Below are 27895 nucleotides of genomic sequence, written 5' to 3'. Positions count from 1 at the left end.
ACCAGGCCTTCTGGTAAGGATGGGACCAGGGCTTCGCTCCTTGAATTCACTAAGAGGTCGCCTGGTTTGACCCCAGCACGGGCATTAGACGCAAGGGCACCACCATGGTGTTTGACTTTCTGGTGGACCTCATCCGCAAATTTGGTGAGCAGTTCCGGCCCCTCCCCTCCCGGAGGCCACGCCCCATAGAAGCCGCACCCTCCCCGTTGCCCCTCCCCCAGGCTCCATTCTCCCGACTTCATTCTCCCTGCTCCTGAGCTCATGGCCCCGCCCTCCCACGGGCCTCGCCCCTCCGGCCCGGCCCTCCCCGCTAGCCCCACCCAGAGCCCACCCTACGACTCCGCCCCCTGCGCTGCTGACCCCTCCAGCTGCCTCCGCTTGCCAGCTGCCCTGAACGCCGTTGGTTGTCCCTAGGGCTGGGCGAACCAGCTGGTGCGGCAGCAGCGCTGGCGGATGGTGCCAACCTAGCGCGACAGCGCTACATCCGAGGCCAGCAGCTGCGCTTGCGCGAGCAGGTGGGGGCGGGGCGGGGACTGCGTGGGCCCCCAGCGGAGCGCGAGTCCGAGCGGAGGACTAGAAGCTCGGCCCCAGTCCCCGACCTGCGCAGTCCCGGTCGCCCGCGGCGTGAGTTGGCTGACGGTCTGGGGTGCAGGCGAATCCCACCCGTTTTGGGGTGGGATCTCGTGGGAGCCAGCTGACCTGCTTCTCCGCCCGCAGGCCTCTATGAGAGCCTGCAGAGCCTGGGGCTGAGGGGCCTCTGCCACCCTCCACCCACGCCTCCCTGTCGGTGCCCTGGGGTAGGGCTGGAGCCCTTAGAAGCTGTTGGCTCCTCAGAGGGCTGCTTCAGGGCCTGAGATAGTCAGGTGTTGGAGTGGGGGGGGGCTGGAGTCCACCTCTCAGACTTGCGTGCCAGACCTGGACCCGACTGATAGGACAACAGTCTGGAGATCCAGCGTCCTTGGCCTTGTGAGGACTGCAGAGCTGACAGTGACCACATGTGAACCTGAATGTGCCTCAAGTCCAGCCACTCCATGTTGGCCCGTGTGTGAAGTGAGCAACAGGGACAGTCCATGCCTGACATGACTGCAACCATCGGTATTAGTATCCTGCTGACCTGTGTGCCCTGCCCATCACCACCATGCCTGTGCAATAAGGCCTGTGGAATGAGAGCCTGTGGAGATGCTCATGTGACCATGTGTGCAGACTCACGTGCCTGGCCCTGCTGGTGGTGAGGTGACTCTACATATGCGTGACTGTGTGTGACAGGGTGACACCCCGGCCTGTGTCCATGGAGGCACCCTTCCTTCTCACAGCTTCCTGTGGCATCAGGGCATCTCTAGAAAAGCTGGTTTTAGTTCTGTTTTTAGGCTGATCCCTGGCCCCCCTAGTCCTGGGCCAGGGGTAGATGTGGTCCCTAGGACTGGACCCAGATTCTACAGGGTCTCTCTCTGCTCTCGCTCTGCCCCGTCAGAGGCCCTGCTGGTAGGAGCAGGAAGTATCTGGGCCTTGGGGCAGGTCTGGGCCTTCCTGGTCTCACTTACCTTGTGGTACAGGATTCCTGGGGCCATGGCAGAACCTGGGTGGGGTGAGGTGGGCAGGATGCCCAGCCCACAAAGCTGCATGCACTTGCTCCAGCAGGTGGGCTAGCTCAGGAGGGCTGAGGGTCTACCAGAGGGACCCAAGGTCTAGATCATCAGGCCACCACTGCTTGTCACCACCTCTGCTTCAGGGACCCTTGGGCCTTGGTTTCCACAGGGGTCTTGGGTCCTGTGGTTCCCTAAACAGCTCTCCTGGTGGGCCTGGGGGTTCACAACTTCCTGCGGGTATGCAGGGATGGCCATGGTGGGAGATGGGGAAAGAGAAGCCCCCTTAGAGCCACTGGGTGCTGGGCCAGGCTGAGGCTCCAACCTGCTGGGGTGCCCTGGGACTTTCCCTGTTTCCCTAGGGGAACCTCATGGTACTAGAGCTGGCCCCCTAGTCCTTGGTCCCACCCATGATCCAATGGGGAACCTGGACAGAGGCTAGGCTGGGTGGAACAGGAGGCTTTCTGGAGGGGTGGGGACTGAGTGACCGTGGGGACACAGAGTGAGAACATTTTACCAAACATGGATATAAAATATTTTATTTTAAAACGTACTGTTTGCAAGCATAGAAGGGCATCTGGGCAGTTTCTGCAGTGGCCTGGGCAGAGGGCCTGCCCTGCCTCTGCTCTCTGATCCTTCCAACAGAAGGGGCCAGCCCTGCCTAGAGAGAGCCCTGGGAAGGCCCTGGTGAAATGGCCTCAAAGACAGTAAGCCCTCCATGCACTGCAGTGTGTGGAGGAGGGCAGGGGTCTGGCCAGCACCTCCTGGGTCCCTTCCACCACCTGTGTGACAGGGGAAGGGATAGCTTCTAGGGCCTGTAGGAGCCAATCAATCTTAGAGACTTTGGGCACCCTTTGTCCATCTCATGAGGACCCTCAGTGGGGTCCTAGGGGATAAATTTCCAGTAGCTGCTGTGCTCCTGACCCCAGCAGACCAGAGGCCTGGCCATAGGCTGGTGACCCTAGTTGCTAGCCAGAGGCTCAAGGGAGAAGGCAGTGGCAGCAGTGCTGGAGGCGGTGGGTGGCCGGGGGAGGCAGCGCAGGTTCCCAGTCTTGAGCGCACACTGCACGGGCCAGAGCACCATGCAGAATAGCACCAGCAGCAGGACAGAGACCAGTGCCAAGCGCCGCCAGTCCCTGCAGCGGGCCCAGCAGTGGGCCAGGCGGCCCCGGCGTGGGGCCAGGTCTGGGACAGGCACAGGTGGGGTAGGTTCAGCAGGCTTGCTCAGGCCCACATCCACACACACAAAGCCGGGTGCCTCACGGCCAGGTGTGGCAGGCAGTGGGCGGCAGCACAGCTTGGTGCCCTCTAGCCACACTGGCTCCTCTCGTTGCAGGTGTGCGGGCATCTTGGCCTGCAGCTGGCGGCTGGTACGCAGTGCAGGGGCCCCAGCAGCTGGCACAGCTGTGGGCTTCCGGCAGAATGGGCAAGGCACAGCCTCACTGCCGGAGCCCGTGGGCTGGGCGGCCGCTAGCCGGGCCAGGCACTCCAGGCAGAAGACATGGGTGCAGGACAGTTCCTTTGGTGTCTTGAAGATGTTGTCATAACCTGAGAAGCAGATGGAGCACTCCAGTGGGGAGGCCACCTTCTCTGAACCAGGGGTGCCGGGTGACCCAGGTGTCGAGACTGTGGGGCTGCTCCGGCAGTGGGGTGGTACCACCGTGTGCCATACCTGCTGGCCTGTTGACATGGTGCTGGGCTGTGGAACAGAGGCTGCTGTGAGTGTCTCCTGCCCATCCTATGAGGTCAGTCTTGTCCAGCATCAGCCCCCAGATTCCAGGGAACACACTGTCCGCTTGTGGGGTACCTCTAAAGTTTCTGTGCCCCTGGAGCTCTTTCACCCCAGCTATCACCTACCCTCCCCTACTTGTCCCAGGGCTGGGTGTCCAGCGGGCCCCAGGCCTAGATGGCTCAGAGGGTGCTGGGGTGCATCTCACGGCTCAGTGGACACCTTCTGCCCCCTGCCTCTACTTATAATGGCAGTGGTCTGTGATGGCTCCTGCAGCATCCCATCTTTGGGGGAATGGGCCCTGTGGGAAAGGCAGCTTGAGGGTGGGTAGCTCCACCAGGTTGACTCAACCCGGAGCCTGCAGGATGGGGGCCCTGGGCTTGTGGGCTGCCTGTAGGCGGCTGAAGTGATGTGAAACTACGTGCAGCGGGCGCCTGGGTTGGTCCGCACGTGCTGGAGTTGTAAGTGGCCAAGTAGAGTGGGTGGGGGTCTCTGGGTCAGAGGGCAGCGGAGCCATGTGATGGTGGGAAGACTGGGAAGGGCTTTCCCAGCTGCACCCTGGACACTTTGGGGCCCACTTGTCTGGCTGGTGACCAGGGTCTGGTGCCAATGACCAGGGATTGGAAATGCCCCCCGGCTAGGGTGAAGCAGGCTTCAGCCACCCTCTCTGTGCCCTTGAATGTCAGGTCATGGCTGCCCTTTGAAGAGGAAGCAGGATGTTGAAGGGTCCAGGGCCTTCTCTTCCATGGCCATTTCTACGTCCCTGATGGGCTCAGAAGACCCCGCTGACCAGACACCTGCCCTGCCCTGCCTGCTGCCCCTCCCCAGCCACAGGGTTCTGCCTAGAGGACAGACAAGTGACAATGCCTTTCATCTCAAAGGCTCTGGTCCCAGGACCCATGGAGCCCAGGAGGCCTCACTAGAGGTGGCCCCTTGCCTTCCTGGCCCTGATCTAGGCTTACTGGCCAGTCCTGGGGGCAGGTGGATGGTGCAGGTATTGCTAAATTGTCACTGTGATCCTGTGAGTCACCTGACATCACCGTGATGTCACGAGGGCCCCAGGCTCCTGGCATGTGATGTCACCACATCTCAGGGATAGCTGTGGTCCTGGCAGAGCCTGGGAGGACCTCGGGACTGCCCTCCCCCACCTTTCTCCCACAGAACTTGCTCCTTGGCACCAGGCCTCACCCTCACAGAGGTGCTCCGCCCGGGGCCTATTCAGGTGAAGGGTGAGGACAGGCTGAGCAGCCTTACCTGGCAGCGGGGGGTCAGTAGCTCCTGGGCATGATCCTCTCCACCCACCACAGAGGGGTTCTGAGCCTCTGGGCTCCCCAGCTCCAAGACCGTTTGCTCCCCCTCCTCCAGTCCTGGCTTGGCCTCGGCTCCACCTGGCAGGTGTCTCTCCTGGGGCCAGTGGCCAGCAGCTGTCCTGAGGTACTGGCAAGTGTACCTGGGCTGTCAGGAGTAGAGGATGCGTATGCTTGTCCTGGTGTGGGCTGTCTGCGACAGGTGAGAGTTCTCAAGGCATGAGCTGTGGGCAGGTGCCTTTATACCTCCAGGGTGGCTGGGGGTGTGGCTTGGGCTTCAGGATTGGCTGGCCATCCTCTTTACCTAGCAGGACAGGCATGGCCGCCTGGGGATCAGAGGTTCTGGGTCTGGGGTCAGCCCAGGCCTCTGCAGCATGGGGGTCTGGACTTGGGTGGGTGCAGAAGCAGATCTGTCCACTCTGTTCTAGTTCCGGCTGCCCATGGCTCCTGGGTGGGCCCAAAGCAGGGGAACCCACAAACACCTCACAGTGATAGCCCAGCTTGCCACCTGCACTGCTACCTGCCTCCCCAGAAGCTCCACCCCCTCCCACCCATCCACCTGTGACTGTCCTCAGGATTCTCAAGCCGAGCACTCTTCTGCCTCTGCCCAGGGTCCCACTCCAGCCCAGCCTCCCTCTGTTGGGGTCCAGGAAGTGAGGTGAGAGGTCAAGGCTGGGCAGGGCCTGAGCAGCAACTCTGAGGATGAAATCAGAGCGAGGACATTTGTGATCTGGGTGGTCACAACAGCTGGGGGGCAAGAAGCCTCCCCCCTCCCGCACTGTGTACCGTGGGGCAGGGACCAGGGGCCGAGGGAGACCCGGGTCCAGTAGAGGATCGCAGAAGCTTTCCTGGCTTTGGCCAGTCAGCCTGGGGCTCTAGTCCACCACAGGGCAAAGGCCCGGGCGTGTGTCAGTGTTCACCCAGGGCTGAGGCTGGAGTGGGGGGAGGTGAGGGGACCACACCAAAGCCGGATAGGCCAAGCAGGTAGCCAGTGGCACAGACAACCCCCTCGCCAGCTCGCCTGAGCGCCCATGGTGAGCGAAGGTGTACTGCCCACTCCACTCCAGTGGATGTCGGCCCCTCCCCACCCTTTCTGCCATGGTTAGGCTCTCCTCCCAGGTCCTGAGGTTTCCCTGCCTTCTGCCTAGCACAGTGGTGGATTCACCAGTGATGCTGAACTGGGGATGTGGGCCCCGCTGCTAGCAAGAACCCAGGTTCTGAGGTTGGAGCCCACACACAGGCCTGTAGAAAGAGGGCAAGGGATGCCCCTGCTCCTCAGGGGCCCACCCACCTGCAGGCACCACTGACCACCTCAGTGGACTGGGCATCAGAAGCCCCTGCGGTGTTGCTCCCCAAAATCCTGGCGCTCAAGGACAAGACTCCCAGGACCTGAGGGAGAGCTGGGGGGTGATGCCTTACCAGAGGGGAACCTGACCTCAGGAAGAGACCTAAGTTCCCTATCTGCTCCTTGAGTGGAGAGAAGTCTCAGGGCCAGGAAAGGAGACGGGGGCCCAGAGAGAGAGGGCCCAGATAGGAAGTAGGGGAACAGAGAGCAGTTGGGGTCCTGGAGAGGGGTGGGGCCCCAGGGGGGGTGGGGACCAGAAGGAGGTAGTGACTAGAGAGGGACTGGCTCCCTGAGCAGGGTCAGGGGCTCTTGGGGTGCCGTGATCAGCCCCTGGAGCCAGTTCTGCGAGCCAAGTGACTCAGCATCACAAGCCCTCCAGGAAGTAGACTCCTGGCTGCCCTGAAACCTCCTCCCCAGGCTCCTGTGAATATTGCCACTGTGAGGTCACCGGGCTCCTCAGGGGACAGTCAGTACCCAGAGGCGAGTGTGACATAGAGGCCCAAGGAATGTACCAGACCTTGTTGCAGAGGTGGGGCCAGAATCCCTGCCTTCCCCCACCTGGGCCTGGGGGAGTCCCACCCAGCAGTGAGGGGACTTGGCAGGCTGTGTCCAGGGCAGTGGGTGGGGCATGAGTAGGCAAGAGAGTGAATGGGGTGTGTGCACCAGCACCCTAACAATGGCTGAGTGAGCACTGTGCATGCATGAAGCGTATGGGTGCATGTGTGCACACAGGGTCTGCCTCACTCTCTCCTGTCTCCTCTCCCCCTACCCCTCACCCTGGGGGCTCCCTGGGCAAGGCTTTCACTCATCCCTCCCCACCCAATGTGGGTGGCAGATAGAGGAGCTGTCCTTGTGCAGGTGAGTCCAGGAGAGCATGGCCTTGAAGGGGCACCCTGAAGCCCATGGTTCACAGCTCTCCCACTTCCAGGGCCATGGGTGAAGCTGGTCTCCCATTTCTGACAATGCTGTACTTGGGGCCAGAGTGGAGAGGCACTCCGAGCCAGGGTGAGCCTGGTGCTGGTCATTCTGCTGACTGCCCACCCTCCCTGAGTTGCTGCACCTGAGGCTGTCTGCATGTCCCAGTGGCTCTGCTGGCTCCAGGCTGGGATGCTTTCACGCAGGCCCAGGTATGGATGGAGGCAGAAGCTGGAAGGGGAAGGTAGGCTCTGGGGTGGAAGGCACACTTGGGTCTGCCCTTTGCCCCACCTTCTGGGGCTGGCACCAGGCCTGGTCCCCAGCCTCTGGAAAGGAGGCAGCCTGGACAGCATTGTCCCTTTTGTACTCAGCAGTGAAACTGCAGTCCCCAAAGATCTCTTGATAGCCCCTGCTCAGAACCCCCATCTGCTGAGCCTGATACACACCCCACTGTGGCTCAGAGCCCAGGCAGCCCCCAGACCCAGGCCCCATCTAACTGTGCACCCACCACCCACCTGACATCACTCTCAGGTCCACCTGAGTCCTTGCTCAGCTGACCCTTCCCTGGTCAGCTTGGGCACCTCCCCCAGTGCTGCCCAGGGAATACTGAATGAGCAGGTAAGGGAATGAAGGGTGGGGGGCTGGGCTCTAGGGAAGAATGTGCAGGGGGCTGTAGTGACCTGTTTCCAATTTTGGCCATGGGTGGAGGCGAGGGAGAGGTCCCAGGTCGGTATGAGTGAGAAGGGTCTGGGCAGGGGTTGCTCAGGATGACCAGAGAGGGAGGGGGCCTTCTCTGTCTGCCACAAAATGTCCCTTCCTACCTGCCATCAGAAATCATGTTGGTGGGGCTGGGGTTGGGGTTGTGCCTCAGTGCCTAGCACGTGAGAGGCACCAGGTTTGATCCACAGCACCACATAAAAATAAATAAAAATAAAGGTATTGTGTCCACCTACAACTAAAAAAATATTTTAAAAAATCACGTTGGGGTCCCTCAGTCTGGCCAAAGCACCTGTCCTGCTGCAGGTACCTCGGGATGGCATGGCCCTGGGGAGGTCCCGGGTGCAAAGAGGCATACTGGGGTCAGACTCCCTCCTGTGGTTCTCGCTGCTCCTCATGTTCTGTCTCCAGGGTGGGGTCCTTTGTTCCCAGAACAAGGTGATGGGGGTAGGCCTACTGGGGGCCTTGTTCCCAAGCACTTCTCAGGTAGGCAGACCTCAGGCTGGGCCTTTCTGAGGCTGGGCGGCAGCAGGTATCTGAAGACACAACCCCCAGTCCATAGTCTGGGCAGAGGGGCTGGGGCAGGGCCAGGACTCTGGGCATTCCAAGTGTTAGGTGCTCTGCCCTCCTCTGGGCAGACTCTCAGTGCCCAGGGGAGGGGCAGTAACTGCCCTGCTCCAGCTTGCCCTCCTTGGCCAGTTCTGCTGCCCATCAGCAAATGCCTCCATGCCCACCAGCCTCCCAAAGAACTGTCCACCTGTGGGCTTGAGGAGGGACTGCTGCCCTGGGCTCAAGTGGCCAGGACACGGGGGTTTCCCCAAGGGTGAGTCAAGCCCATAAACTGCTATTTGTAGCCTCATCCTAAGGGTTTCTAGGGGTGTGAATGAGGCCTGGCAATCCCTGCCAGGTCTCCATGGCCCTGTCTGCATGCCCCTGCCAGGCCTGGCTCTTCTGCACAACAGCCCAGAAGAGATGCCCACATCTTCCCATCTTGGGTCCCAAGGAACCTTGGGTGGCCCTCTCCAACAAGGGGATTTGGAGCAAGCTGTCTTTTGGGGGACACCCTGAGAGCTGAAGGGGTGAATTCAGGGGTGGGCCCTTGGCAGGAACCAGGCAGTCCCTGATTTGAGGCCCCTGACTAGGAACTAGGTAGTAGCGCTCCTGGATCCTGCTGTCTCCCTGTCCCCTGCATATGGCAGTGGGGTGGGTGGTACCAGCCTGGAAGGGGGTGGCAGCCACACATATTTAAAAAAACAGATGACCCTTAAGACCCTGAGAAGGCAGGGAAGGAGAAGCTCTGAATAGTTTACTCGACTTGACTTCAGATCGGCACCTCACCCCTGTTGCCGGGCCAGTGGCTGGCCAGCCTCAGAGATCAAGTCCACCACTTGCGGATGATGAGCTACACACAGAATCACAGTGCCAAGACCACAGCCACGTCCCCAAGAAGTGGGCCAGGCTCGATAGAAATGAGGCAGGACACCTGAGGACAGTGACAGACCACTAAGTGCTGAGCCCAGCACGTAGGAGGCGGCCACCATCAAGCCTCCTCTACAGGAAGCCTTGGCTGGTGGCCCCAGCCAAGCTAGCCATGTGCAGGCAGTGTCTGGTGGCCTGGGATGGCTGGGACAGGACCACCGGGCAAGGGCCGCTGGCCAGCATGCCTTCCACAGGCCCAGGACACCTGGGGATTCAGATGTGGAAGACCCATGTGTGGACACTTCGCTGTGGGTGCCCAGCCTGGGTGTCTGCTGGCCAGTGTGTCATGCCTGGGGTACCAGGCCTGGGACTGGGACAGCGGTGCCTCAGGGAACTCAGTTCTGTAGCTCCTGAGGGTGTGGCTGTGGCCTCCCGGCCACCACAGGAGCAAGACAGCCTGGAGGCCTCAGTCTCAGGCGGCTGGTTCACAGCTACATCCTGCCTGCTGGCCAGGCCTCAGCTTCACTCCTCTCAGAGGGGTCTGTGGGGGCCACTGGGCTGGGTGGTACTGGAGGGTCCTGCTACCATGGACACCAGAGGGTAGAGCCTCCCCTGGTTTCTCCAGGTGCAAAGCAGCCTCGGGACCCCTGCCGTCTCCTAACAGTTCTGGCTATGTGGGTCTGGCTGTGGCCTGAGCCCCCCAGTCTCACATCGGCCCGCTCCTGTGGGTCAAACCAAGCAGTGTGGATGGAGCAAAAGGACTTTCAATGGGTTCCCATTCAGCCTGTCACTCACTGGGAGCCAGGTCTGGCCTGTCCCCAGCCCCAGGTGACAAGCCCTTTGTGTGGAGGGCTCATTGAGGGGGAGTCCTCCAGCTCCAAGCTGCAGGCAGTGCAGTCTTGATCAGCTTCCAGGTCAGACGTTGCTGACTCGGGCCTCTGCTGTGGAGAAGGCAGAAGGGTCCATGGCCCGGTCCAGAGGCCGCTCGCGCCTGACATATCTTGGTTTTCGCACTGAAATGGGGCCAGAGATGAGCTGTGTCAGAGCCAGGGACAGAGGCTCGAGGACGGCAGAGGATGTAGCTGGAGGTGTGGGGCGCCACAGGGGCCTGTTGACTCTGACCCCGGAAGAGACCAGGCGCTCCTGCCTTAGAGCTCCCACAGGCTCCCACTTGTCAAGAGACAGCTCCTCCTGCCAGATGCCCCCGGGAGCCCAGCCTGGCTGTTTCCCATTAAACCCTGGGACCCTGCACCCACACATCTGGGCCTGGATCAGGGCCCAGCTGTCCCTTACGCCTAAGGTGCAGGCATCATGCATTTCTAGGACCATGTCCTAAGCCCCAGAGCCTGCAAGTGTGACCTCATTTGGGAAAAAGGTCTGGGAAGATGTGCTTTAGATCTCAGATGAGACCCTCCTGCCTCAACCAGGTGGGCCCTAAATGTCATGACCAGTGTCATCCTCCGGGGGGGGGGGGGCAGAAAGAAAAAGACGTGAGGGAGCAGAGACAGAGGGCATGCAGCCACAGCCCAGGGACACCTAATTGCCTAGGAGCTGAGAAGGTAGGAGGGCCCCCCTCTCCCACTCCTTGAGAGCTGTCAGAGAGCTCCTGCTGTCTAAGCCACCTGGGGTGTGCTCTGCCATGAGGCCCCAGCCACCTGGGGCCCCCGTGCTCTTGCAGATGCTGTGGATGAGGCTGCTTCAGACCTGAGCCAAGTGCTGCCTGGAACAGGGTAGGCTGGGCCTCGGTTAGGAACTGCTCTGCCCCAGAGGGGAGGAACACGCTGCCTGTCCCCACCAGACCTCTGCACAGTGGGAAGGGCATGGCCTGGGGAGGGAGGCTGGGTGATTCTGCTCTGGGCTCACAGCTGTGACTGTGGTCAGGGACTCAGCTTCACAGTCTCCTCTTAGAGTGAGTGGTCACAACTGGGTGGGGGTGCCTGGTGGGGCAAGACCCAGGGGCGGACCTGCTCCCTGTACCCTTCAAGCAGAGATGGACTTGAGCAGGGCTGGAGGAAGTACAGGGGAAGGTCTGGCCCTGTGTTGGGTTCTCCTCTCTCAGTCTCAATACCTGAAGAGGAAGGGACAGCACACAGCCATGTAGGCTGATGGGCACCAGGGGTGCCTGTCAAGCGCCTGTCCCTCCTTCATGTAGTGGTCTCCTTGGGACCCAAGAGGTGGGCATGTGTGTCTAGGGACAAACCTGTAGAGGTCCCTGGGTCTGGCATTTGGAAACTGGCCCAGAGACAAGAACCCCCGGGTGACATAACCTGCCTTTACCTGAGGACTGCGGTGGGGGGATCATTGCAGCCTTGAAAGGAGAGAGAGGCAGAGTGAGATCTTGAGTGCTCAGCATGGGACACGGAACCCAGGACGCTCAGCCGGGAGGGTGCAGATTACTTACGACTTCGCCAGGCTGCAGGCCTGGGGCTGCAGAAGAAAACAGCACATCACCCTGGAGCCAAGCAGCTGCCTGCATCCAGTGAGGTCCACAGGCAGGCAGAGGCTCTTCCCAGGATCCAGGCTGGGTCTGGTACCACTTCCACACTTCTACCCAGCAGTGCCCTCAGCTGAGTCTCAGCTTGGCCACATTCATGGCCTGCACCTGGGGCAAGCCACTCAAGCATCCCAGGAAGAGCCACCTCCCAGAAACCTCCCTCCCACTTTCCCAGAGCATACAAGCCATGCTCCTCAGGAGGTTTCTCCGGCTCAAAGAACCCAGTGTGGGGGACAGAGACCCCTCCACCCTCTGGGTTCCCAGAGGTGCTGCAAGTGAGGCAGTGGCCATCAGCCCCAAGTTATTCATAAGGGCATGGGTGCCTCCACTGGGGTTCCCTGGGCCACCTGAGATGGCCACACCCAGGGTCTACTCTGCTCTAGGGATGGCCTGGAAGGCGGAAATGCTGGGTGGGCATTTCTGGGAGCTGACCCCAAGGCACCTAACTTGACTGGAGACCCCAAGACTCCTACCAGCAGCAGACGCCCAGCCTTGGACTCTCAGGACCTGAAGCTATAGTAGCCCCCAGAAGGCACCCAAATGTTGGTGTAGGGTAGGCAGAGAGGGGTCCTGGCACTTGCTCTGTCCCTTTGGGCACCACCTGGGCCCCTGAGTGGGAGAAGGAGGGGTGAAGTACCTTTGTCTCTCCTGTAGAAGACCCTGGGGAGCTTACTGGAGCGCTTGAGGTAGAAGAACCCAGCCACAGAGAGGATGAGACCTGCGCTGACGAAGAACGTCCCCAGGAAGAGGGAAGCTGCCACATGGGAACCCCCTGCAGGCAAATCAGCCGCTCTAGTGGCCAGTCTCAACTGTGGCATGCCAGGGGCCCCGGGTCCACGCCCAACCCAGGCCACCATTCCTGAACACACCTGACACAGGCCCAGGCTTCCTGGGGAGAGGGAGGGGGAAGGTAAAAGGGAAAGAAGCTTTCATGAATTCCATGCTCCAGAAGTTCACACCCTAGGCTCCCCCTGAGACTGTGCAGGGTTGGAGCTCCAACCTGCAGCAGGTACTTCTGCCGCACTCTACCTCTCAGGTGCTGGCAGCTGCTCCTTGCCCATCTGTACCTGCTTAGTGTCAGGACAGGATGGCTCAGGGCCAAGGACTGTGGACAATCTGTGACCATGGGATGGAGGCGATGCTTTAGGTGCCTGGGGAAGCCACTTTTTCACCCTGAGGCACAGGTGCCCTTGCCAGACCCATGGCCTTGCCATCCAACTAGCCCTGTGCTGTAGGAGGCCATGAGCTGTCAGGCTGGCCCTTCCCTATGGGCCACTGCTCTGTGCTGCTGGCTTCTGCGGTCCAGGCCAGTGCTGGGCCTGAGGCCACCTTGGAGCTCAAACATATTTTCTGGGGAGGGGAAGGCCAGGCTCAAATTCCTGGGAAGAGCAGAGCCTCTCAGAACAGAACTCTGAGCCTAAGATCTAGGACCCAGGCCCAGCCCAGGGCTGCTAGATGAGGGGCCGGGATGATGTTCCCCACAGCAACTCAGTCACCTCGAGCAAAGGAGGCCACCTTGCTCTGGAGCTGGGTTCACTCCCTGACTGTGGTGCCCTCCTGCTGGGTGCTGGCCCCTCTCCCAGCTCCGGCCTTGTCCGGATCTTCCCTCTCACCTGGTCCCACCCTCCCCAGCCACTCCTAGCCACACTCCCACCTCTGGCCTGACCAGGCCCTCAACTCAAGTAGACTGCAGGCCAGGGAGAAGTGACTACCTAGAGACAGGGAACGTCCCCAGGACAGTGCTGTGGCAGGCATTTCTGTGTGGCCCATATGCCTGCAGTCTGGGAAGCCTCTGCCCTGGAGAAACCACTTGGGACGGGCAGACTCCTGCTGGGGCCTGAGTTCACAGGGGCCACGGCAGCCATGGAATGAGGCAGGGACCAGACAGCAGGTGCGGCAGTGAAGGCTTCCACCAACAGCCCTCTGAGACCACGGAGGATATGGCACCCCCCCCACACCAGGGCACACCCAGTACCTGCCACACTCAGCCCACAGACCTCAGCCTCAGGAGCCACTGGATTCTCAGAAATCCCTCTTTCATGGTCAGGGTCCCTGTCACAGAGCGCATGGCTGGGTCTGAAGTCTGATCGTGACCTCCAAGGTACCCTGCTGTGGCCCATCAGCTGTCAGGGTCGGTGCTGCCATGGCTCTAAGGAGCCTTGACCCCAGGCCTGGCTCTGGCCTGGTGAACTGAGACTTACCAAAATGTGGCCGTCCAGGCAGCCCTGTGCTTCTGTTCATGGGGAACTGCGCACCCCAGGCAGCAACTGTGGGGAGCAGAACAGAGGGGAGGCCAGGGCCAGGCACAGGACCCGAGCAACACCCCAACCTGCCTGAACCTCAGACCAGACACTAGAGAGCCCTCGCCCCACCGCTGCTCCTCACGGACACAGGACTCAGGAAGAAAGGGCTCCTGGGGGCTATTTGCTGATGGATAGTGGTTCTGTGGGGACATGGGCAGCCACTCCAGTTTCCCCTGTGAGAAGTCCAGGACCTGGGAGGAGTAGGGGGCAGCAGTCTGGGAGACATACGGCTTCTGCACTCAGAGCTGTTATAGGTCAGCACCGTCCCGTTCCTGCACTGGATGCAGCTGGTGCTCCCGTCCGCGTTCCAGCGTCTATAGCAGCCTACACAGGAGGCAGGCGGCTCTCAGTAGAGGCAGAATCCAGGCCAGTTCACTGTATCCTGGGGCATTTCTGTATCTTTTGAGTTTATAAATCAACCGTCACTCAAAAACACGGACACTGGAAGTTTGGGTGGAACAAAAGGCTCTAACTCCAGAGAAAGAAAGAAACACCACAGGAAGCACGTCACTCTGGCCCCAGAGTCCTGTGGAGGCTGGTGCTGAGGAGGCCGCATCCTTTGCTGAACACCGTAAGAGACAGTCCAGAGGCTGGTGATGGGAATCTGAGATTCACAGTGTGGTGGCCTCATGCTCTGGAGGTCTGGAGGCCTGGCCTCCACCTCCTGCCACCCAGGCTCATGGACCACGGCTCCCCCAGGACCACGCATGCGTGCAGCTGCCTCAGGCACTCCACACTCACTGGGACCCACTCAGGACAGATACAACCCTCATCTGTAACTACTGCATCCTTGTACTGTCCCCCCCAGGGTCTCCCTGCAGGATCAAGCCAAATTTCCATATCAGACTATCACTACCTGAAGTCCCACCCTCTCCCTGCCCAGGTGCTGGAGTGGCCTAGCTCCTACTGGCCAACAGCATGTGAGCAGCTGTCTTCCAGCTTCCTGTAAGGGTAGCGACTGGGTATTATTCCTGTACTTCTTTCCAACATTCAACACAGCACTGAGGCCAGAGACATAGGGTCCATAAATATCGATAGTGGGTGTTGAAAGCTAGCACTGGACATGAGCTGTATTGGGGCTAAACCATTCTTGTCCTCACCACTGAAGAGGGGCAGGTGGGGACACATGCCTACCATGGGCTGGTGGCTTGGTAGCTGTTCAGGGGACTGCTTATGACAAAGTGGCTCACCTGGGCCACACAGGCCTGCGCTTGGGCATGTGGTGTTGGCGTCCATCACGTCCACACAGCACTCAGGCTGCTGGGCCTGGAGGGGTGACAACAGGCAGGCTCTGCAAGGGCAACACTGTCAGTCCACTGTGAGCGTCCATGGCTCTGCCTCTGCTAGTCAGCCACAGGCTCCCAGCTTCCCCCTTGGCCTAGAAGCAGGTGAGGACACATGGCTGCCCCTGCAAGAGCCCCACTCTGGACAGTCTCCAGGGAAAACTTCAGGGTAGTACAGACTGATCCAGGGAGATCCAATGCAGCAGGGTGGAGACTGGACTACTGACCCGGCATCTCAAGAGTCACTGCTCCATTCTCCCCCGGGGCCCTGGGTGCCCCTCCAAGGTGAGGATAGCACTGTCTGAGCTGTGCAGGGCACGTGGCCATTGAACACTGGATGACCACCTGAACTGCCTGGGGCCCAGACCCACCAGACAGGTTCCACAGCAGCCTCCTCACTCCCAAAGGCCAGGCAGGAGAGGCCCGGGGAGCCTGATCTGCACTGCGGCCTGGAGGTGATGACTCAGAATTCTGTGCATCTGAGAAAGAGCAAAAGCAGGTCTCTCTGACCTCCTCTGCCCTCTGTCCCTCAGGCAGACCAGGAGATCCCAAGGGAGAGGGCCTTGCCCAGGCCCCAGGAGAGGAAGACACAGAGAAGAATCTTGACCAACCCGCCTGGACAGATCCTGGTTCATGGCCATCCGATCACACTCTCCATCCAAGCACACTGGGTCAGAACCACCCCTCTTCCTCCAGCCTCGCACAACCACTCAGCATCCCCACTTCTCTGGGACACCGGTTCCTTAGGAAGGCTCCCATGTAATGTAAAACTTACATTCAAATGCTTTCTCTCATACGTCTGTCCCTTGTCGCAGGAGCCTCAGTCACACGGCTGAGGGAAAGAACACTTCCTCACCTACGGGGGTAGGAAGGTGTCCAGCCCCACCTGGGGAGATGTCCCAGGCTGTGGGCGTACATTCATGGGGTCTCCTCTCTCTGCCCCTGAAGACCTCACTAGGGAAGTTGAGGTGGCCAAGGCCCCTTCTCCACAGGGTCTCCCTGGTCAGGGCAGAGCTGCTCCAGCCTCAACCTCTCACCTTGTGGGCCACAGGGAGAAACAGGGCAGACACTCCTGTCAGTGAATCATTGATATCAGTCACTCCAGGAACTGTAGTGCCAGTTCTAATGACACTGTCTTGAAAAAAAGACACTCTTCTGGACCACGAGGAACACTGGGAGGCTGGCCAGGGCCTTGCCAAGGCTTGGCACGACCAACATACCCCCACAGGGATGGGCACTTCACTGATGCCCTCTGCAATTCCACTTATGCCCTTGATTTTGCAGCTTGGTCTCAGACATAAGTGCCCAGGCCAGGTCAGCCGTTCAGGGGAAATGAACTCATGCCCAACCCTTGAACCCAGGTACAATACACATGCTGAGCGCTGGCCTTCACTGACAGCAGGGCAGCTGACAGACCATGAGGCAGGGGGGTCCCCAGGTGTGACTCTACTGTCACTGCTGGGCCATTGTTTCCTGTGACTTTAGTTTGGTGAACAGTGAGGGGCATCTGAGGAGTGTGAGTGACACAGGGCAGCATCAAGGCCACACAGGAGGGGCCGAGGCCCAGTAGCTGCACCCTCACACTAGCCTGGGCCCGGTCAGTGAGGGATGCCCCACCCTCTTGCCACCTGGCCCTGGCTCAGCTCTTCTGGACACCAAAGCTCAGCATACTGGAGTGTCACCAGCTTGGCAGAGCCATGATACCCCACTGTCACTCTCCTGAGCAAGTAGCAAGTGGGCAGGCAGCTCCAGGCTGCATCTGCAGAGACCCTGTGCGCTCCACAGAAACAAGTAGGTCTGGCAGTCTTCTAGAAGGTAGAACCAAACAGCCACCGTATGGGGGCATGTCTGCTGCCCTCTTCAAGACACAAGCCCCTTGGACCCCAGCAGGGAACTCCATCATCCCTAGGGCTGAGTGCCAAGACTCGTCAGGTTACAGGGGAAGGCCCACTGCCTCCCTGGAGGATGGCCACCGGGACATGTGACAGGAACACCAACCTCGCTTTCTGTGGACTTGCTGGCAACTCCCACCAGAAGGCCAGCCAGGAGCGCGAAGCGTTGCAGTGCCATGCCAGGAGCAGGAGGACAGCGGGGCCTGCGAGAGAGGAGGGCAGTGCCAGGGACACAAGCAGGAAAAGAAGGGAACATGTCAGGGAGGTGGAGCCATAGCTGGAAGGGGCGGGGCTGCAAAAGGAGCAGCTCTGAAAGGGGCGGGGCTGCAATGCCAGTGAGAGTGCCCAGAGCTGGGGAGGACCTGGCAGGCTTGATGGGCTGTGGCAAGCAGGGGCGTGCGCACAGGTCCCTGCCTTGTGAGGCCTGTGGGTGCGGTCCAGGGCACCCTTACCTGCCCCTCCAGGATGAGAGCTGCAGACATCAGCTCCTCACCCAGGTGCTCAGTAGAAAGCCTGGCCAGAGGGCGTGGAGTTCATGGGCCTGACCGTTGAGCTCTGCAGGCCCAGGGTCCAAGGCCTGTGAATCAAGACCATTAGGTGAGGCCTGCTGCTGGTCACTGTAAAGACCACTTTCCCAGCAAGGTGAGTCCAGAGTTGGTCAGAGGGGCATCCTGATCTCTCTCCAACAGGTTCATTGGGTTGGCGTTTGCAAACGAGGTCACTGCATCTCTGGTCTCCCAAGACCAGATGACACCTCTCAAGGGTCTGTTGGAGTTTTGGGCATGGTCACCCAGACTTTTTCCCCGTAGGTGGCTAGGTCCCTAGGGCAGGCAGACATGGGTCCAGAATAATGCTAGAGTTCAAAAAATTCTAGTCCTGGGCGGAGGGACTCAGGGAGCAAACACATCGCAAGGAGACTTCTTCACCCTAACTCCTGACACCTGACCATCATGTGGCTTAGTAGTCACACCATCTTTATTGTTTTTTGGTACTGGGGATTGAACTTGGGCTGTATCCCCAGTCCTTTTTTTTTTTTAAGACAGGGTCTCAATTAGTTGCTGAGGCTGACCTAGAACTTGGGATCCCCCCTGCCTCAGCCTCCCCAGTTGTTGGGATCCCAGGTCAGCAGGTCTGGCTTCACCTCACATTTGTAACATAAGAGAGAGCATGAGCAGCACCCACCACACAACCTTGAAGTGATATCATTTGTACCACTTTTTTTTTTTTTTAGTTGTAGATGGACATAATATCTTTATTTATTTTTATGTAGTGCTGAGGATGGAACCCAGTGACTCACATGTGCAAGGCAGGCGCTCTACCACTGGGCTACAGCCCCAGCCCCCCATTTGTATTACTTTCAACAAATTTCACTTAACTCACAGGGTGATTCTCATGGCGTAATGTCCCAGACACTGCTGGATACATATTTTCACATTAGTTACCTCCAGGAAACTCTGCACTTAAACACAGCTGCGGGGTGGGAGCAGCACACTGTAGGACACCTTGGCACCAAGGACACTCTTCCACAGCAGCAGTCCCCACTTCCTTTCCAGGCAGGTCCTCAGGAAGAATGCAGAGATGTTCCAGTTCGAGGCTGGGGAATAAGGAACGGTGCTCTCTGACTGGCCCAGGGCAGTGGGCAAGTTCCCCCTTGGGGATCCTGGGGAGAGGACTATGGGGTCCACACAGCCCATAAGGCAAAGACTGAGGGCACAAGCTCTGGTCCCTTGACAGGGAGGGGCCCACATCTGTCCTGTAATTTGCTTTATGCCAGATTCATCCAGGTCTGTTGGCAAAGTAACCACACGGTATGGTTCAGACAGTGTCCAGGCCTGCAGGATAGTTTTCTATGAAGCCAGGTCCAGTGCCCTCCTGCCTACAGCAGCGCTTGCCTTTTCTGGAAGAGTGCCAGCGATCCACCCCACTATAAGTGCACACTTCCTGAAGTCCTCCTTCACGGCTAGTCCTCTTAGATGGTGCCTCTCACCTGCAGGATGTGGTCAAGTCTCACCCTTTCTTTTTGTCCATTTAACATGTGCTCAGTAGATCTCCCCATGCCCCGGGGAAAACTGGTGTCAGGGTCCCTTCTCACTTTCTGGGAAAGGTAACCAGGGCCAGGTCAAGTCACAAAAGGAACCAAAAGTCCAAGACTCCAGTCACACTGGCACTGCTTAGTCAACTTTATTGAGGTTCGATTGGCACACAACACACAACCTGGGGGTTCTGGAAAGCTGTGCACACCACACATCTGTGAGACTGCACATCATCAGGGCATCTGCAGTGCAGCCCTCTGCAACCCTTCCTCCTGCAAACCCTGGCCCAGGCACCCACTGACTGGCTATCACCACAAATCTGCTTTCTAGAATTTCTTTGTTTTTTTTGGTCCCAGGGATTTAACTCAGGGGTGCTTAACCACTGAACCACATCCCTAGCCCTTTTTTGTATTTTATTTAGAGACAGGATCTTACTGAATTGCTTACTGCCTGGCTAAGTGTCTGAGGCTGGCTTTGAACTCGCAGTCCTCCTGCCTCAGTGTCCCAAGCTGCTGAGATGAAAGGCATAGGCCACTGCACTGAGCTGTATTCTAGAATTTCTTACACAGGGGTCACTTAGCAGGTATAGCTTTGTGTCTGGCTATGTCACATGGCACAGGGCCTCTGGAAGTGCCTCGTTGATCTGCACATCTGTGCCTTTCAGTGGCTAAGTGGCACTCCACCCAGGGAGGCTGGGCCTCCTCTCCCTCACCACTGCCCACCCCTGTCTGGGGTGCCCCTCAGTCTTTTCCTGGCCTTGCAGTAAACCTGTTCTAACCACCATCCCAGCCTTGCTGTACTTGTCTCTGTGCTGGGCAGCTGCTCTCCTCTTAGGCATCACTCCACAGCCAACTCAGCTACAGGACACTCCACTGCTGAAGCTGTGTATACACAGCCAGAGGTCAGGCCACAAGAACCCACTTTTGACAACAGTGTGGGCAGTTTTAGTCACATGCATATCCACGTTTGAGAATCAGCTTGTCACTTCACAGAAAAGGCTTGCATGAGTTCTGCAGGGAGGACTGGTCTTCCAACAGTGTCAAGTCCTCCACTTCAAACACGTCTCCCCCATGCTAGGTCACTTCAGTTTCCCACAGCCAGTGTGCTGTGTTCTCAGTGAAGAGGTTTTGCATATCTTTAGTTAGACTTACTACTAAATACTTTATTTCTTGGTATGATTATAAACAGAAAAGAATTTCTGATTTCATTTTCTAATAGTTTGCTGTTAATAAATAACAGAACAGTTAATTTCTGCATATAAACTTTTATTTCCAAGATCTTCGTGATTTTACTTAATATACTCAGCTTTTTTTTAATATTTCTTAGGATCTCTACATAACCACATCACTTGCAAATGCAGTTTTACTTGTCCTCTATGATCTGATGAAACCAACTTGGTTTTTACCTCTGACCTTACTGCCAAGGTAAGGGCTCCAGGCGCAATGCTAGCTGCTTGATTTTAGGGATAAAGTACTTCATGTTTTCCACTGCTAAGTACAACATCTAGTGTAGGTTTTCCACAGATGCCTTTTATCACACAGACAAAGCTCCCTTCTCCTCCTAGTTTGCTAAGAGGTTTTTCCTTCATCACGAAAGGGGTTTAAATGTTATTAAATGCTTTTTCAACATTTACTGGAGTGATCATGTGTTTTTTCTCCTTTTTAATAGGGTCATTACATTATTTATCACTGTTTTATGGTTTTAGCCAATGTAGTAAAAAAAAAAAAGAAAAAAAGAAAGAAAAGAAAAGAAAAGCCATAAACATTAGAAAGGCTCAGCAACTTAGTAAGGCCCTATTTCAAAATAAAAAACAAAAACAGGCTGGGGATGTGGCTCAATGGTTAAGGACCCCTCAGGGTCAACCCCTGGTACCAAAAAAAAAAAAAAAAAGGTTTAGAAAGGAAAAAGTAAAACTGTCTCAATACAGATGATACAATTGTTTACATATAATCCTAAGGAATTTACAAAACAGAACAACAACAACAAAAAACTCCACTGTAACTCACAGAACTCTGTGCTCTACTTGGTAACTTTTTCTAACGAGCCTAAGGGATATGAGGAACAATTCTGAGGGTGCTCTGCATGCACACTGGGGCTGAATAAAGAAGGAAATGGGCTGCAGATGGTGGGCAACAGGGTCTTACCCGGAGTGGCAACAGCCTAACAGCATGTTCCAGGTTAGAGATTACAGACACACAGATCTGACTGTGTAATCAGCTCCATCAGCAAGTTCTGTCCACTGAGGTCCTAGAAACAAAAGGAGCACCTGGGCCTTGATTCTCATATCTACCTCTATCTCTCTCTCTCTCTCTCTCTCTCTCTCTCTCTCTCTCTCTCTTAGGAATGAGGGCTCCCTGGAGAAGTGGCTGATCCTGGGTCTAGGGCAGGAAACATAGGAGCATGAGCCCAAAGTACCTTATAGCATGAGAAAGAAAGTGCTCAAAAATCAAAAACGACAGTAGCCAGATGAAAGTGCCCCAACACAAAGCTGAGACTACACAAGCAGAAATACACGGCCGAGCCCCAAACCACAGCCAGTGCACAGTGCCACACTGGTGACAGTACATGAGCCACAGCCAGTGCAGGCACGTCCACGCTGGCAACAGTGCATGAACCACAGCCAGTGCACAGTGCCACACTGGTGACAGTACATGAGCCACGGCCAGTGCAGGCACGTCCACGCTGGCAACAGTGCATGAACCACAGCCAGTGCAGGGCACGTCCACACTGGTGACAGTGCATGAACCACAGACAGAGGAGGGCACGTCCACACTGGCCTCAGTGCATGAACCATGGCCAGTGCAGGGCGTGTCCATGCTGGCAACAGTGCATGAACCATGGCCAGTGCAGGGTGTGTCCATGCTGGCGACAGTGCATGAACCACGGCCAGTGCAGGGCACGTCCACGCTGGTGAAAGTGCATGACTGATAGCCAAACACCACGAAAGAGACACTCTTTACAGAGGAATCTCAGATAGCATCCCCAGCATGGGCTGGACAGAGACTCACTGTAAGACAGCAGGGACAGGGGAAAGGAGCAACTCTGCAGCAGAGACACCTACAAACACCATCTCAACCAGGCCAGGGGTATTCTGTGGACGTCAGAGAGGCCCTAAAGGGGTGTAATGGGATCAGCACCTCACCTGATCACCCCTGGTGCTCCTTCAGTCTGCCATGAGTGACGTGACAGTCCCTCATGTCAGTCCACCTGAGGAACCCAAACAGGATGTTCTACAAACACCCCACCAAGCCTCTTCAGATCCTAAGAATTCACCAGAGAGTGAGACACAGCCACAGCCTGGGGAAGACACAGCAGCCAAACACAATGTGGGGTCCCGCATAGGGTCCTGGAGGGGCAAAGGTGGGGACATGCACAGTGATGCCACTGCAGCCCCATAACTTATAAGGGCACCAAGGTCAGGTGAGCCCGTCGTTATCTCAGGGCAAGTTCAAACAAGGTCAGGTGAGCCATTATCTCGGGGCAAGTGCATCTGTCCCAAAATAAGAGTCTAAATCTGTTCCAAAATAAAAAAAATGTAAATTACACTACTGATAACATGAATAGGCAGTTCAAAGAATGGGACTCTGGAGGCCAAGGCAATTTAGTGAAGCCCCTCAAAATCTTAAAAATGATTGGAACATAGCTCAGTGGTAAAGAACCTCTGGGTTCAATCCCCTGTAGCCAAAAAAAAAAAAAAAAAAGAGTGTGGGGTGTTAATATTTGCAAGACAAATACTACCTAACAAAAGCCCTGTTTATAGAATACAGAAGAGACTGTCACAACTCAGTAATAAAAAACATGATGAAGCCTTATGAGACACTTCAGAACAGACATCTGAGCACATAATACACAGAAGAAAAATGCATGCCACCATCACACCATGGGAGATGAATGACAGACACCAGGCACCTGGATGGTGGGGATGCAGAGCTGAGGAACTGCACACTTGGCCATGGCGGTGGCACTCCTGCTGTCTTCCCAAGAGAAAGAAAAACACATGCCCACAAAAACGGTCCAAAATTGCACATAACATTTTCAGCCACACCAGAAATACACCCATATGGCTGAGTGGTGGGTGGCACAGCTGTAGGTGGGATGTGACTCCATGACACTACAGAAAGTGGTCAGGTCACAAACACTTGCTGAGGCAGGGTCCTGAAAGGCTTGAAAGGCAACCTCAAGGGATGATAGGCAGGTTCTACACCTGACAGGAGCATGGGGTAAGTGGGTGGATGTGTATATCAGAACTCATGGAACTGGATACAAGACCTGTGCCCCTCACTGGACATAAATTACACTTCAACAATTAACTAAATGCAGTTCATTTTCTACTTTGAAAATCTCAAGACCAAGCTTTCAACAACAAACTTAGCAACCCAGATGGGACCCGAGAGTAGCCCCTGCTCCAGCTTTCTTGGGCAGGCCTGGCTCTCCAAGGAACCCTATTCCCATGATGAGGATTCATGGTGCTGTTGAACTTGTTGACAGCCAACTGCAGGACAGTTAGGGGACAGTACTGGTTGCTCCATCATGGTCCACTTTGAGAAAAAGGAAACTGAACTCAGGACTAAGTCACAACTTTGGCCATCTGACTGGTGAAACAGGCTTGCTGGGTGTTTAAAACCAAAAACTTGGAGACCAAAGTCAAGGAAGTAACAGGGCCAAGGAAAAAGTAGCCAACATTTTGACCCTTGTCCTCTAAGGTCAGCCAGGACAGAGAATGATGAGACCTCTGTCTGGGTCCTGCAACTCTAGTGAGTCACTCCATCTGCTGATGAGGAAGATCGAGAGGACCTTAGAGAACAGAAAGCTCGGAACCGGTGAACTTACCCTCCTGATCTAAAATTCCATCTTGTGCTTTGACAGAGAACAAGCGCTGCCAGCCATCTGATGGGCTGTAAAAAAAGAATTCTAGACCTCTGGTGTTGCTGCCACCAGAGCAGGGCTGGACCTGGGGCCTATCCAGGGTGGCTCCACACTAAGGGTACCAAAACCTCAGTGATATGGTGGCAAGAGGTTGTTCTTTAAACAAGCTACCTGATAAACCCCAGTTAACAGGGAGAACAACCAGGATGAAGGGGATGGGGGGGCCGGAGGTGCATTCGGCACACAGGGATGCTACCTATGGTCCAGATAGCTCAGGTGACTGCCTGTCAAGATGTTTGCTTACTTGGCTTTTGGGAGCAGGATGTGTCAGGAAAATAAAATCCAGATCTCGTTTCCTTCTACGAGCTACTAAAAATAAAGTAGCCATTAATCGTGGCCCAACACAAACTATTGGTCAGTAGCTCTTAGCAAGAAATAAAACAGGACAATGAGGTGCGCTGTGAAACTTCCTTCCCAGCCTTGACCGCCCAGGCTGGGCCTTCAAGCAAACACTGTCCGCCAGGTTTTCACCAGAGGAAAACCGTGGGGGAAGCGGTAGGGCTCAGCAGCAGAGCTCACACGGCCTAGCACATGTGAGGCCCAGGGTTCAATACCCAGCACCACAAAAACCAACAACACAAACAAAAAAACGCGAAGAAGCCCCTCTCACTTCTGCCTTCCCTGTATACAACACTAAGAGACAAACGACCACAAAAAGGACAAGTCTGACACCTTCAAATCTGCAGGGCTCTGCAGTGCAGAATTCAGCCAAGAGGTGCGGGGGCATTTGCCGACGTGCAGTAAGAAACGCGTCCACACCCAGCCCAAGCTGCACGCTGAACGCCGCTTCGGCGTAGTGGACCAACAGAGCTGGAGACCCAAGTCGCTGACCGCACGACTGGGCAGCCCCGGGACCCGGGGCCGCCCCCGCCTCCTCCGAGCCCGCGCTCTGCCGGCTCCAGGGCGCCTCCTCGCAGCCCTCTGGCCCTGCGTCCGTCTGCGCGCCCACCGCACTTCCTCTCGGCTCCCGGGCGAGGCGGCGGCGGACTGCCGGACACTGGGGGAGTCCGCTGGGCCTCAGGCGGCCCGCAACAACCCCTTCCTCCCGGTCTTTGTCCGGCCTGCCGCCCCCTCCCGCCCCAGCCCTTCACTCACCCCGCGCCCCGGGGTTCCTCTTTCGTACCCCCCGCCCTGCGGACAGCCACGCAGCGCCACCTGGGACTTGTAGTCCCTCCTCCGTCCCCGCCCCGGCGCAGGCGGGTGCGGCTTCTGGAAGAAGACTACAACTCCCGGCGGCCCACGCAAGAGCCCGCTTGCCGGGTGGATCCGGCCAGAATTCTCGCGAGACTTAGGGAAATACGCACGGAGTGCTATGGGAAATGTAGTCCGGATGACTGGGTCCCCAGCGGGCAAAGAAGAACTACATTCCCTAGGATCCCTCGCGAGGCGGCTGTCGTGGGTGTTGCTAGGAGAGGTGCTCCGGGAGGCTGACGCCTCCTGCTGCCGCCTCGTGGGTCCACCCGCTCTCCGGCCCCTGAAGGACGCACCCTCGAAATCGTGACCCCAAGGCGGCCAGCAGAGGCACTACATCCTTAGGATATTTTCCTGGCTCTGGCGGGTCACCAAGCCGAGCTCCGGGGCGTGCCAGGGCCCTGCGTGCAGGCCTTGCTTGAACCCTGCCGCGAAGTCTGCTCCTGGCCACTTTGTCGCCCACCCCCGCCACGGTGGAGACGTCGGCGGCTTGGCAGCTGCGGTCCAGCGCGCTCCGGCCCCCCAGGGGGGTGGTTGTCTCCGCGGGCAGTGCCAGGAAAGGACACGAAGGCCGGGAGGGTGTCCAAGGAGGAGGCGGGTGGACGCGGGCCTGGGTGGGCTGGCCGGCCGCGCCCAGGCGTGGAGCTGCCGCGTGAGCATGTGCTCGCCCTAGAGAGGTTGGGGACCTTGGCCTGGACCAGAAGGACCCAGCCCTCCAACGCTCTCCCGCACTCCTGTCTGGCATGAATAGATGGTATCCGAGCTGGTGGAGCGGGTCCAGAGGGTCAGAATTGTCACTTCGTTGTATTCACTTCCCTGGACTCTACCTCATCCCCAATGGTTCTGGAGACTCAGGCATGGGGGCGTTGTGGTGCTTCCCACGGCCAGCCCTGTCCACCAGAGTCCTAGGGTGGCAGGACTGTCTGGCATCCTTGGCTGGCCTCCCAATAGGATAGGAGTTCTGCTGTGGGGTCCCAGACTCTGCCTCAGAGCTGCTCCAGAAAGAAGGTGTGTGCGGGCCCCCAGGTTTATTTTTGGCCAATATTTGTAAAGGCTCTCCCTGAAAAGATCATTTATGTGTATGCTAATCAGATGCTTGGATCACTGCCCCTGGGAAACCCAGGAGGGCCTGCCCATCAGGCCCTCTTTCCTGACCCAGGGGTGGAGAGATGGGTGTTGCAGGCAGTTGGGGCTCAGGGGCCACAGGAGGTTGGTGCCTGCCCCTCCCAACTCTCTCAACCCGGCAGCCTCTTTCCCAGCCAACCTCTGCCCAGTGGCTGTCCAGCATTAGCCCTGAGGTTTGGCTGTCCCCTTTGTGGAGGCCACCTCAGTACTTTTGTCCCAAGTTTAAATGTCTAGAGATTTCTGTGGAAATAGAGCTCCAGTTGTACAGTGATAGCATGTTTTCTAAGGAGGAGTATCAGGCACCAGAGGGAAATCATTAGACTCCCAGGGCCTGTGTGGCAGCAGTTGACGTCATCTGTCTCTAAGTATCATCCTGGAAATGGCTATAAGTGCTTCTGGCCACCAGTGCTTAGGTGAGTGTGCTAGAACCACAGGATTCCCTGAGCACTGTGGGTTTCGGAACAGTGCAGCTGTGATGGTGACAGTGAAACCTGTTCGGAACAGGGTGGTTCATGTGCACCATCTGGTCAAGAGGGACTGTTGGGGGAAACTGGCATTGATGGACTGTGGGGAGAGTTCCACCCATACCTGCCCCTGGGAAACCAGACTACGCGACAGGTCTTTTGCTATATGCAGAAGTTTCTTTGGGCCCTGCACCTGTCCTGTTTTCTGAAGACCAGGGACACTGAAGCCGCATTTCATGGTTGTGGGTTTCTTTTTCTCAGCCCCAGTCCCCCCCCCCCAATTCTTCCTTCTGATCTTTTGATTATTCATAATTGATTGATGCTTTCTATATATGCATAAAGATGGATTTTCTGTGGTGTATTTGTAGGTGTAATTTATATGGTTTTGTTAACACCATGCCATGGCCCCTCCCCTTTCCCCTCCCTCCTCCCCCTTCTCTGTCTTCTACTCCATTGATCTTCCCTTTATGATTTCTAATCCCCTGCTTCTTTCCCTATTTTGCTCTAGCTTCCACTTATGAGAGAAAATATCAGCCTCAGGGTAGAGCACCCCTGGGTTCAACCCCCAACACCACTGGATGAGTTCTTGCAGAGGGTGTATGTCTGGGTGGGAGGGCTACATCAGGACATTTGGCAGGCTAGGTGAACATTGGCAAGTCCAGGTGGACATAAAATCAGCTCTACCTTCTGTCTTGATGTCTCTAATACCCAGCGCCCCTGCAGCCTCTACTGGGACACCTAGTTGGTGCCTCATGCCCCATACATCCAAATGGAGCCCTGATCCTTTGGCTGAGAGTTTTGTTTTTGTATTCAATAAAGAGGTTGGATTTTGTAAAATACTCCCCCCCACCATCTGTTAAAATACCATGTTTTTTTTTTCTTGTTTTTCTGGTGAATTTGTTGAATTTTCTAATGTGAAGCTAATATCACATTCCTGGGGAGAGCCCCAGGATTTGTTTTCCTTTTTATGTATTGCTATATACACTTTTCAGAAACTCCAAATAATTATTATTTTGTTAAGAATTTTTGTATCCAGCCAGGTACAGTGGCACATGCCTGTAATCCCAGTACCTCAAGAGGCTGAGGCAGGAGGATGGCAAATTCAAGACCAGCCTGGGCAGCTTGGTGAGACCCAGCAGTCTCCAGAGAAAGGGGTGCCAGCCCACCAG

General features: G+C 56.8%; 2 protein-coding genes across 14 annotated transcripts; both read right to left on the bottom strand.

Moving 5' to 3' along the window:
* Positions 1-527: 527 nt before the first annotated feature.
* Positions 528-9831, bottom strand: RNF223 (ring finger protein 223). Its single transcript, XM_081307792.1, has 4 exons — positions 9811-9831; positions 7025-7110; positions 4567-4767; positions 528-3282 (listed from the first exon to the last, which is right to left on the bottom strand). Exon 4 carries the CDS (start codon positions 3271-3273, stop codon positions 2545-2547), a length of 729 nt encoding a protein of 242 aa, XP_081163918.1. The 5' UTR covers positions 3274-3282; positions 4567-4767; positions 7025-7110; positions 9811-9831; the 3' UTR covers positions 528-2544.
* On the bottom strand, positions 5878-27067 carry LOC308656557 (uncharacterized protein C1orf159). 13 transcript variants are annotated; one of them, XM_081307786.1, is made up of 12 exons: positions 24619-25035; positions 21165-21267; positions 18430-18581; positions 17094-17190; positions 15003-15103; positions 14041-14136; positions 13711-13776; positions 12379-12398; positions 12147-12281; positions 11417-11442; positions 11293-11323; positions 5878-10028 (listed from the first exon to the last, which is right to left on the bottom strand). In XM_081307786.1, exons 2-11 carry the CDS (start codon positions 21188-21190, stop codon positions 11314-11316), a joined length of 729 nt encoding a protein of 242 aa, XP_081163912.1. In that variant the 5' UTR covers positions 21191-21267; positions 24619-25035; the 3' UTR covers positions 5878-10028; positions 11293-11313. The 13 variants fall into 13 exon arrangements, 12 of the variants coding, with proteins under 12 accessions (XP_081163912.1, XP_081163904.1, XP_081163911.1 ...); XR_014023748.1 differs by lacking the exon at positions 12379-12398 and adding an exon at positions 13507-13561 and having other exon boundaries at positions 9949-10028; XM_081307778.1 differs by lacking the exon at positions 12379-12398.
* Between the last annotated feature and the right edge of the window lie 828 nt (positions 27068-27895).

This window comes from Spermophilus citellus (genome assembly GCF_964194105.1).
Source record: "Spermophilus citellus genome assembly, chromosome: 9".
Classification (NCBI taxonomy): domain Eukaryota; kingdom Metazoa; phylum Chordata; class Mammalia; order Rodentia; family Sciuridae; genus Spermophilus; species Spermophilus citellus.
Note: the sequence above shows the minus strand (reverse complement) of the source record. Positions and strands in the feature narration are given on the sequence as shown.

Excerpts from the sequence above, each read along its gene's own strand:
- LOC308656557 (XM_081307778.1), bottom strand. The coding sequence starts at position 21,190 with ATGCTGTTAGGCTGTTGCCACTCCGG. Across the intron at positions 13,777-14,040 it reads CAGCTCTGAGTGCAGAAGCC|TTGCTGCCTGGGGTGCGCAG; the intron begins GTATGTCTCCCA and ends TGCTCCCCACAG. Across the intron at positions 11,443-12,146 it reads CTTCTACAGGAGAGACAAAG|CCCCAGGCCTGCAGCCTGGC; the intron begins GTACTTCACCCC and ends TTTCTTCTGCAG.
- RNF223 (XM_081307792.1), bottom strand. The coding sequence starts at position 3,273 with ATGTCAACAGGCCAGCAGGTATGGCACACGGTGGTACCACCCCACTGC.